The following is an 11366-nucleotide window of genomic DNA, read 5'->3' as shown; positions in this document are numbered from 1 at the left end:
AATTATTTTTCTGAGGTCTTGGATGATTTCTTTTGATTTTCCCAAGATGTCAAGCAAATAGGTACTGAGTTTGAAGGTAGGTCTTGATATACATCCACAGGTACACCTCCAATTGACTCAAATGATGTCAATTAACCTATCAGAGGCTTCTAAAGCCATGACATCTTCTGGAATTTTACAAACTTCTGACCCACTGGAATTGTGATACAGTGAATTATAAGTGAAATAATCTGTCTGTAAAAATGACTTGTCATGCACAAAGTAGATGTCCTAACCGACTTGACAAAACAACAGTTTGTTAACAAGAAATGTGTGGAGTGGTTGAAAAATGAGTTTTAATGACTCCAACCTAAGTGTATGTAAACCAGTTTTAATGACTCCAACCTAAGTGTATGTAAACTTACAACTTCAACTGTACATGAAACTTTAAAGTCAGACAGATACCACTCTTTCCAGAGTTTATTATACAAATGTAATTGAAAGAAATTAAGTAAATAAAAATAGCAGAGACTTTTCTAGGAAGCTCCATCCTGCAGAGCTAAAAACCAACAGCTTCTAGACGGCAACCTCGAAGAGCAAAACCTGCCTCCTCTGCACCCACTGAAAGAACGATTCCCAATAGTCTTAAGAGGGGCAATCCGCAATTAGAACCCCCCCCCCCCCCCCCAATACTTGTTTAGGTCAACAGGTGAGGGATGAGGTTGGAGTTATGTACCCATTCTCAAATTCCCAGACAGAGCTAGGGATGCAGATCATGAAGATCATGGAGGAGGCGTTTATAAGTTAAAATCTTCAAGAATCAGTGGGCTATTTCCCATTATGTCCAAAAATTAGAAGTACCAATCCTAGATTGCCCCTTTAAAAAAGACTTATGAATCACCCAGATGAACATCAGTGGCACTGTCAACTATAACTCATAACACATTATGAGTCTCATCTTTCAACCGGATCAAAAAGAAAAAGAAAATAATAAAATACCTGAAGTCAGTCAGCATCCAACCGTCTCTCGCCCTCTTTTTGTAACAGAAGTATTGTAACAGCATTATTATGAACAACTGTTGGCATTAGGTGAGTTCACCCACTCACAATAAATAATCAACACTGACCTCTTTTGTCCCTGATATACATGTCCCATATGGCACCCTAATCCCCATGCAGTGCACTACTTTTGACCAGGGCCCATAGGGCACAAGTCAAAAGAAGTTCACTATGTAGGAAAAAGACTCCATTTGGGATGCAAACACTGTTTACGGGTGAGAGAGGGACATGTCATCATTATTAATAATCATTCATCCTAATTATTATGTGGTTAGTTAGCAATAGCAGCAGAGCGATGCTAATATAAATGGGGGTGTTTCTCCCGGTTGGGGTCAATTCAATTTAAACCTCAATTCAGAAAGTAAACCTAATTCCAAATGCAATTCCACATTTTCCTGATTGAAAATAATTGGAATGTCAGTATTAGAGGTCTACCGATTCATCGGAATGGTCGATAAATCAGGGCCGATTTCAAGTTTTCATAGCAATCGGAAATCGATATTTTTGGGCGCCGATTTGCTGATTATTATTATTATTTAACTAGGCAAGTCTGTTAAGAACACATTCTTATTTTCAATGACGGCCTAGGAGGCAGAACGACAGATTTGTAACCTTGTCAGCTCGGGCGATCCAATCTTGCAACCTTACAGTTAACTAGTCCAATGCTCTAACACCTGATTACATTGTACTCCACGAAGAGCCTGCCTGTTAGCGAATGCAGTAAGCTAAGGTAAGTTGCTAGCTAGCATTAAACTTATCTTATAAAAAACAATCAATCAATCAATGATTGTCATTGCTCCAATGTGTACTTAACCATAAACATCAATGCCTTTCTTAAAATCAATACACAAGTATATATTTTTAAACCTGCATATTTAGCTAAAAGAAATCCAGGTTAACAGGCAATATTAACCAGGTGAAATTGTGTCATTTCTCTTGCGTTCATTGCACGCAGTCAGGGTTTATGCAACAGTTTGGTCCGCATGGCTCTTTGCGAACTAAATTGCCAGAATTTTACGTAATTATGACAACATTGAAGGTTGTGCAATGTAACAGGAATATTTAGACTCATGGATGCCACGCGTTAGATAAAATTTCCGGATTAGTCAAAGGTATATGGTTTAGAGAGAGATAGTCGACGCGTTATAATTCCTGTAATAACTTGCGGCTGAACTTGAAAGGGGTTCCTTCGTTATTTTACCGTTCATGTCTTCCATAGAGAATGTCTTGATCTACTTCAAATAAGGTCTGTGTTTCGTGCAGACTTAAACCGCCTCTGCGTTTTGACACCCCTGTAAATCTCACTAGGATAAGGTAACGTTTGTCAACATATTTTCAGAAATCCACTCTACAATTTTTTTTACAAATCTTGGCTTATATTTAGCCAATATTGATCAGTTACCTTGTCCTATGGAGATCTACACAGTTATAACATTGGCAAGGTGTTGTAAGCCTACACGAAACCTAAAAATATCCTATGGATTAAATGAAGGAACCGCTTTTCAGATGTTGCTAGAAGGTGTCATGGGAATTATGACTCACACTTTGGTTGTCAATTCTTACCATGTCCATTATTAAAATAGGATTTCCTCCATATAGAAATGACAGTTTTTGTTTTCAACATTCATCACAGGTAACTTAAACTCTATTTTTACTCAAACAGTTGAGAGTATTTGTCTCCTAAGCAGACTCTTCAGTATCATTGTCACTTCAGAGCTGTGTGTGTGTGTATTTATGTATCAAGTTCAAATAAAAGTGTTCATTCAGTATTGTTGCAATTGTCATTATTACAAAAATGTGTGTGTATGATATATAGATACATAAAACTTTTTCCCCCTAATAAAATTGGCCGATTATCGGCCTTTTTTGTCCTCCAATAATCGGTATCGGCATTGAAAAATCATAATCGGCCGACCTCTAGTCAGTGTACTTCTTGAATTGACTGGAATTGAAATGGAATCGAGCCCAACACTGGTGTTTGTATAGGACATTCCCTCTCTTCCTCTTTCTGGTGTAACAGAACACTAGGGCTGGATTCTATCCAGTGATGAGAAACATTCCAGAATACTGGGCATAGAACTGAAGAGCCTACTCTGCTTTCCTTAGTCTACCTGAAAGACAATCATATCTGTTCCCCAAAGTCCCTATTCTGCATGAGATATGGCCGTGTCTGTTCTGAATGTTCTGTTGTCCCCTACTGAACAGTGCCCCAGATGACTCAGTGTGTGTGTGATGTTACAAGGGAACGTGGCTGAAGAGGTAGGAGACAGATTCTCCATTGTGGGTCCTGCGGATGGCCTCTGCCAAGATCATAGAGATGTCAATCACCTAGAGGAGAAACAGATGGTGAATAACACATAATAAACTACGTTCAGGAAACATCCGGAAACATGTCAGACTATTTACCGTTGATAAACAGAAAGTGTGCTCTCTCATTTATAGAGTGAACTATTTTAATTATCTTAGCACAAACTTTTTAGGTGATATGATTATTCAAACTATTTGCCGTTGTCTTAGTTGTTAAACATCACAGTAGCAACAATAGAATTTCAGCTTAAATCACCGCAACATTATTGGACAATATGACAGTCTACTTATGTTAAGGTGAATGACCCTGATATAACCTCTGACCCCTGACCTGTATCTTAGGACAGTAATATACCACCTGACCTGGATCTAAGGACAGTGCTGTGACCTCTGACCTGTATCTTAGGACAGGTCTTCATCTTCTCCTCCTGAGGGATAGTGTTGGTGACGACCACGGCCTCGAAGCAGGCGTTGTTGATGCGGGAGATGGCCGGGCCAGAGAAGATACCGTGGGTCAGGATGGCATACACCTTGGTAGCACCAGCTGAGATCAGCCTGAGGGTGGAGTGACAGTATCTCCTTAAAAAACTGTAGGACTATAGCACCTTCGAACATTTACCTGTTTGAATACACTAATTTTTGCTACAAGGACTCTCATTTGGATGAAGGAGAAGTGAAATGTGAAATAGTGGTTGGTATTTCCACAGCTCTGTAATAAGAATGTCTTGACATCAAATCAGAGATCCATTTGAATGTACAGGATCATAATCAATGTTTGTTTTTGTGTGGTTAAGATTCAGCCCAGACACCCATTGCCTGGGCATAGATACGTGTTAAGGTCAGTAGAGGTCATAAGTTGAGACTTTACTTACTTGTCGGCCGCGTGACAGATAGTACCACAGGTGTCTGCCATGTCATCCACCAAGATGGCCACCCGGTCCGTGACGTCCCCGACCAGCACCATGCGATCCACCTCATTGGCCTTCTTTCTCTCTTTGTGGATCAGAGCAAAGTCCACATTGAGCCTGTCCGCTATGGAAGTCACTCTGTCACACAGAACACACTGTTAAGAGGAAGCCAAGTCACAGAGGCACAACAGATGGTCCACTTTTATCGTATGACGATGTGTTAGTGTGAAGGAGCAGTTACACACTAACGTGTGAATCTAAAGTTAATTTCACCACAGATAAGGCAGAGTTAAAGAAAGACGTGGCTGCAAGGTAAAACCCGTAAAAGAGAGGTGATGTTCTTGAAGCAGTAGTCTAGCATGCACACAGTGGTTCCCATATTTACCAAGCACCCCCCCCCCCCCCTCTCCATCTTTCTCTGATTGGCCAAAAGAAGACATTTGATTAAAAGCCCCCAGACCAAAAGCTTTTTGACCACTCCGTCCTGCCTCACCTCTTGGCTCCCCCTGCGTCTGGAGAGACGATAGTGCAGGTCTTCCACTCTGCGATGTTCTCCTTGATCCACTTCAGTACAGCAGGCTCAGCATACAGGTTATCCACTGGGATGTCGAAGAAACCCTGGAGATACCAGACACACACAGACAGGAGTCAGAGGCTGCTGTCTGTGTGTTGGATTGGAGGGAGCAAAAGAAGAATTTACATCACTATAGTCTGGCTGTTTGGTTTCTCTACTGCCAGACCCCAGTGTCCTACCTCCTCATGTCCTCTACTGCCAGACCCCAGTGTCCTCCCTCCTTTACTGCCAGACCCCAGTGTCCTCCCTCCTCTACTGCCAGACCCCAGTGTCCTCCCTCCTCTACTGCCAGACCCCAGTGTCCTCCCTCCTCTACTGCCAGACCCCAGTGTCCTCCCTCCTCTACTGCCAGACCCCAGTGTCCTCCCTCCTCTACTGCCAGACCCCAGTGTCCTCCCTCCTCTACTGCCAGACCCCAGTGTCCTCCCTCCTCATGTCCTCTACTGCCAGACCCCAGTGTCCTCCCTCCTCATGTCCTCTACTGCCAGACCCCAGTGTCCTCCCTCCTCATGTCCTCTACTGCCAGACCCCAGTGTCCTCCCTCCTCCTGACTATATGTCGACCGATTAATTAGGGCCGATTTCAAGTTTTCATAACAATCGGAAATCTGTATTTTTGGATGCCGATTTAGCCGATTGTTTTATTTTAATAACCCTTTATTTAATCTTTAACGAGGCAAGTCAGTTAAGAACACATTCTTATTTTCCATGACGGCCTGGGAACAGTGGGTTAACTGCTTGTTTAGGGGCAGAACGCCAGATTTTTACCTTGTCAGCTCAGGGATTCAAATCTTGCAACCTTACGGTTAACTAGTCCAACGCTCTAACCACCTGCCCTACGAGGAGCCTGCCTGTTACGCGAATGCAGTAAGAAGCCAAGGTAAGTTGCTAGCTAGCATTAAACAAGCATTGAGCTGTTTATGACTTCAAGCCTGACAACTCCCGAGATTAGGCTGGTGTAACCGATGTGAAATGGCTAGCTAGTTAGCGGGGTGCACGCTAATAGCGTTTCAAACGTCACTCGCTCTGAGACTTGGAGTAGTTGTTCCCCTTGCTCTGCATGGGTAACGCTGCTTCGAGGGTGGCTGTTGTCGATGTGTTCCTGGATCGAGCCCAGGGAGGAGTGAGGAGAGGGACGGAAGCTATACTGTTACACTGGCAAAACTAAAGTGCCTATAAGAACATCCAATAGTCAAAGGTATATGAAATACAAATCGTATAGAGAGAAATAGTCCTATAATAACCTCAACCTAAAACTTCTTACCTGTGAATATTGAAGACTCATGTTAAAAGGAACCACCAGCTCTCATATGTTCTCATGTTCTGAGCAAGGAACTTAAACGTTAGCTTTCTTACATGGCACTTTTATGTGCTTCTCCAACACTTTTTTTTGCATAATTTAAACCAAATTGAACATGTTTCATTATTTATTTGAGGCTAAATTGATTTTATTGATGTATTATATTAAGTTAAAATAAGTGTTCATTCAGTATTGTTGTAATTGTCATTATTACAAATATATATATGTTTTTATTTTAAAATCGGTATCGGCTTTTTTTTGGTCCTCCAATAATCTGTATCGGCATTGAAAAATCATAATCAGTCGACCTCTACTGCCAGACCCCAGTGTCCTCCCTCCTCTACTGCCAGACCCCAGTGTCCTCCTGACCTCTACTGCCAGACCCCAGTGTCCTCCCTCCTCTACTGCCAGACCCCAGTGTCCTCCCTCCTCTACTGCCAGACCCCAGTGTCCTCCTGACCTCTACTGCCAGACCCCAGTGTCCTCCTGACCTCTACTGCCAGACCCCAGTGTCCTCCTGACCTCTACTGCCAGACCCCAGTGTCCTCCTGACCTCTACTGCCAGACCCCAGTGTCCTCCTGACCTCTACTGCCAGACCCCAGTGTCCTCCCTCCTCACGACCTATACTGCCAGACCCCAGTGTCCTCCTGACCTCTACTGCCAGACCCCAGTGTCCTCCTGACCTCTACTGCCAGACCCCAGTGTCCTCCCTCCTCCCGACCTCTACTGCCAGACCCCAGTGTCCTCCCTCCTCCCGACCTCTACTGCCAGACCCCAGTGTCCTCCCTCCTCCCGACCTCTACTGCCAGACCCCATGGTCCTCCCTCCTCCTAACCTCTACTGCCAGACCCCAGTGTCCTCCCTCCTCCTGACCTCTACTGCCAGACCCCAGTGTCCTCCCTCCTCCTAACCTCTACTGCCAGACCCCAGTGTCCTCCCTACTCCTGACCTGGATCTGTGAGGCGTGGAGGTCCATAGTGATGATGTGATCAGCCCCAGACACAGACAGCATGTTAGCCACCAGCTTGGCTGAGATGGGCGCTCGACTCTGCAAGGAAACACACACACACCTCATTTGTTCTACTCATGGAGTCTTCCATCTTACAAATTGGTCCGTATTACATTTCCTTCCCAAAGCCACAAGGGGCAGCTGATAGGCTATTCTAAACTACAGTTACGTGTACAACTCAAAAGTCGATATCAAACTACTCAGCTCCTTCAAGAAGCCCAAGAAAAGTGATACTGTACAAAAAGTTAATAACAGTATACTTTTGGCAGATACATAGTACATGCAATACATTATATTGGGAGGACAAGGACATGCACTGATATAAACCATGGAAGGAATGGAGGCAGGCAGGTGATGGTAACAATACAAACAAACAGAAGACACAATGACTGTTCACTGCTCACTGCTCAACTTAAATCAGTGGAGAAATCAAAACAAAACCCAGGCATGCTCCCAGTCCCATCCATCTGCTGTGTCTGCCTGCTGGAGTCCGTCCACACAGTCAGTGACAGCAACATGAGTGGTAAGATCACACTGGACGTTGATGGGGTGTAATGGCAGGGTTGGGGTCAATTCAATTTCAATTCAGGAAGTACATTGAAATTAATTCCAATGCTTTTGAATTAAAAACATTTGGAATTTGGTTTAATTTCTGAATTGACTGTAATTGAACCCAACTCTGGTGATGCGATATAATGGTCGGCGGTGTGACAGTAGAGTAACTAGATGTCTGTCCCTCACCCCCACCTTGTCCTTCTTGTCCTGCCGTGCGTAGGGGAAGCAGGGGATGACGGCTGTGACCCGGGAGGCCGAGGCGATCTTACACGCATTGATCATAATCAGCAGCTCCATCAGATTATCATTGATTTCCCCACAGCCGCTCTGTACGATGTAGACATCCTCTCCACGGACACTCTCCCCGATCTCAACACTGTTATGGCCCAGGGGAGGATGGGGTAAACAACACTCTCTGCTAACACAGCACTAATGGTGAGGGATATTCATCATGAGACATTGAAAACACAGCCTACAGGTGTTTAGGGCTAAGGGACTTATAAGTGCAGTGACAAGATAATATTTCACAGTAAATGCAGTGATAAATGCAGTGATAAATGCAGTGATAAATGCAGTGATAATTACTGTATGAGCAAAGAACAGCACAGAATGAGAAGTATACAGCTTGATGCATCCGTGTTACACAAGAAGTTACAATAAACAATTGTTTCACTTTTGCTAGCCTGTAGGGGTTGTCAGCTCTCCCAATATTCAGAAATTAGTTGAAATGTATGGGGAAGTGAAGTTCGCCCAATACGCAACAAACTGAGAGCCAAAATAAACTCCAGTTATGCGTGACTTAAACTACAAGTTCCAAGCACCTTTGCGAGGCAGCATCAAAAGCAGCACGCTAAACATAACGTTTCTTTAACATATTTCTCGAACATAAGATTTAAACAGATTAGCTTTCTGTACATTAAAAGTTTACACTGACCATGTTTCTTGATTGCTGAATTTCTTGGTGACAACCTTGCCGAGTTCCATCCCAAGACGGTCAGCAATTTTGTGAGACAGTTCCCGATGCGAGCTACCGCTGAATATCTTAATGTTCGGCATTTTTGTATGTTCCAGGGCTTCGTTCTACGGAAGCTAGCTACAATGCTAGTAGCTGCAAATAAGTGATATACGATCTATTAGTTCTAGTGAACTGTTGGAAATCGATCGCTAGTCGATAGATATCATCAAGCTTGGTGCGTTGCCTACCTGCCCACCATCGTTCCCTTCTTCACGCATGCGCCTTTTCCTGGTCGTCTTCTTCTTCTTCTTTGGGGTTAAACGGAGGTTGGCATCCAATATATTGCATTACCGCCACCAACTGGGCTATAATATAGATCCATTAAACTTTGTGATACAAAATGGGAAAAGGAACAACAAACGAAACCTTCCAACTAACCCTTCACTGTTTAAAAATCCACTACCCCATTCCACTACTTTGACCCTATCTGCTCCTGTACCCAGCCAGCCCAGCCAGCCTGGCCAGCCAGCCCAGCCAGCCGCACCATGCCAATGGCATGCCAACCACCGATCAAAACACCCTGTAACTCTTCTGAAGTCAAATCTCGTACACCCAAACACTTCTCTGCAGCTGCCACCACAACATCTATGTTCTGTGATTTACATTCTATTTCTGCAGTTTGGTTGACATTCATTGTAATGAATGCTAAGAAGCCAACCTTACTGAAACATATCACTGGTTGGCCTCTTGTCCCTGGTGGCATCAACAATACACCGCCCACTTCACATGACAATGACATCCTTCATACCTATATACATATACTGAACAAAAATATTAATGCAACATGTAAAGTGGTTGGTTGATTGCTTGTTATGACTTCAGAAGAGGAGGTGAGGGCCCTCGGAGTGTGGTGTCAGGAAAATAACCTCACACTCAACGTCAACAAAACTAAGGAGATGATTGTGGACTTCAGGAAACAGCAGAGGGAACACCCCCCTATCCACATCGATGGAACAGTAGTGGAGAGGGTAGCAAGTTTTAAGTTCCTCGGCATACACACCACAGACAAACTGAATTGGTCCACTCACGCAGACAGCATCGTGAAGAAGGCGCAGCAGCGCCTCTTCAACCTCAGGAGGCTGAAGAAATTCGGCTTGTCACCAAAAGCACTCACAAACTTCTACAGATGCACAATCGAGAGCATCCTGGCGGGCTGTATCACCGCCTGGTACGGCAACTGCTCCGCCCTCAACCGTAAGGCTCTCCAGAGGGTAGTGAGGTCTGCACAACGCATCACCGGGGGCAAACTACCTGCCCTCCAGGACACCTACACCACCCGATGTTACAGGAAGGCCATAAAGATCATCAAGGACATCAACCACCCGAGCCACTGCCTGTTCACCCCGCTATCATCCAGAAGGCGAGGTCAGTACAGGTGCATCAAAGCTGGGACCGAGAGACTGAAAAACAGCTTCTATCTCAAGGCCGTCAGACTGTTAAACAGCCACCACTAACATTGAGTGGCTGCTGCCAACACACTGACACTGACACTGACTCAACTCCAGCCACTTTAATAATGGGAATTGATGGGAAATGATGTAAATATATCACTAGCCACTTTAAACAATGCTACCTTATATAATGTTACTTACCCTACATTATTCATCTCATATGCATACGTATATACTGTACTCTATATCATCGACTGCATCCTTATGTAATACATGTATCACTAGCCACTTTAACTATGCCACTTTGTTTACATACTCATCTCATATGTATATACTGTACTCGATACCATCTACTGTATCTTGCCTATGCTGTTCTGTACCATCACTCATTCATATATCCTTATGTACATATTCTTTACCCCCTTACACTGTGTATAAGACAGTAGTTTTGGAATTGTTAGTTAGATTACTTGTTGGTTATTACTGCATTGTCGGAACTAGAAGCACAAGCATTTCGCTACACTCGCATTAACATCTGCTAACCATGTGTATGTGACAAATACAATTGGATTTGATTTGATTTGCTAGCTACAAATTGTAACGTGATATGCGAATGCGACTCGTGTAGCTATCCCTTGGTCATGACCGAGTCCCATTATACACATAAGAGTCTTTGGATGAAGGTGTCCTCTGAATGAGTTTTGCCCCGACACCCGGTCTGGCCCCGACACCCGGTCTGGCCCCGACACTCGGTCTGGCCCCGACACTCGGTCTGGCCCTGACACCCGGTCTGAACATTAACACGCAATGTTGGCAATACTGTTTTAGAAGCATAAGGACCTTTTCTTTCAAATCAGGGAGAAATAAAAAAATATATAAACTAAAGGTTAAATTGATACACTTTTATAGGTTTAGTTTTCCCAAACGGCTATATCTACATGTTACAGCAACAGAGGGACCACCTGCGCTAAGTAGCTATCTAGCATCCCACTGAACACCTGTGAGTTTGAAGGCAGCCAGAAATGTGTTGTCACAGAAAAATACTGTCGGCTGCAACTGTGATAAGGCCTGGTTGAAACAGTAGACAGCAGTGGTGGTAGGTGATGTTTAAGATGAGGGAGGACAGTCTTTTTTATTGAGCATGGCTTTCATTTCTATTAAAGCCTTTTGGATGACTGTCATTCATATCCCATTCACACAGCTCAATTTAACATCAATAGATTTAGACTACTACATGATACTCAAATTTCCCTATACCCATCATGAGAT

General features: G+C 43.8%; 1 protein-coding gene across 4 annotated transcripts; it reads right to left on the bottom strand.

Moving 5' to 3' along the window:
* Positions 1-350: 350 nt before the first annotated feature.
* LOC109883714 (ribose-phosphate pyrophosphokinase 1) lies at positions 351-8958 on the bottom strand. 4 transcript variants are annotated; one of them, XM_031797862.1, is made up of 8 exons: positions 8895-8958; positions 8626-8799; positions 7884-8067; positions 7077-7175; positions 4747-4871; positions 4218-4391; positions 3741-3900; positions 351-3366 (listed from the first exon to the last, which is right to left on the bottom strand). In XM_031797862.1, exons 2-8 carry the CDS (start codon positions 8745-8747, stop codon positions 3274-3276), a joined length of 957 nt encoding a protein of 318 aa, XP_031653722.1. In that variant the 5' UTR covers positions 8748-8799; positions 8895-8958; the 3' UTR covers positions 351-3273. The 4 variants fall into 4 exon arrangements, with proteins under 4 accessions (XP_031653722.1, XP_020331334.1, XP_031653721.1 ...); XM_020475745.2 differs by having other exon boundaries at positions 7878-8067; positions 8895-8944; XM_031797861.1 differs by having other exon boundaries at positions 7878-8067; positions 8626-8936.
* Positions 8959-11366: the final 2408 nt, after the last annotated feature.

The sequence above is a fragment of the Oncorhynchus kisutch genome, linkage group LG19, assembly GCF_002021735.2.
Source record: "Oncorhynchus kisutch isolate 150728-3 linkage group LG19, Okis_V2, whole genome shotgun sequence".
NCBI classification, from domain to species: domain Eukaryota; kingdom Metazoa; phylum Chordata; class Actinopteri; order Salmoniformes; family Salmonidae; genus Oncorhynchus; species Oncorhynchus kisutch.
The sequence above is the reverse complement of the archived record's forward strand: the minus strand, read 5'-3'. Positions and strand labels throughout refer to the sequence as shown.

Excerpts from the sequence above, each read along its gene's own strand:
- LOC109883714 (XM_020475745.2), bottom strand. The coding sequence starts at position 8,747 with ATGCCGAACATTAAGATATTCAGCGGTAGCTCGCATCGGGAACTGTCT. Across the intron at positions 4,392-4,746 it reads GACGCAGGGGGAGCCAAGAG|AGTGACTTCCATAGCGGACA; the intron begins GTGAGGCAGGAC and ends TCTGTGTGACAG. Across the intron at positions 3,367-3,740 it reads AGACCTGTCCTAAGATACAG|GTGATTGACATCTCTATGAT; the intron begins GTCAGAGGTCAC and ends TTTCTCCTCTAG.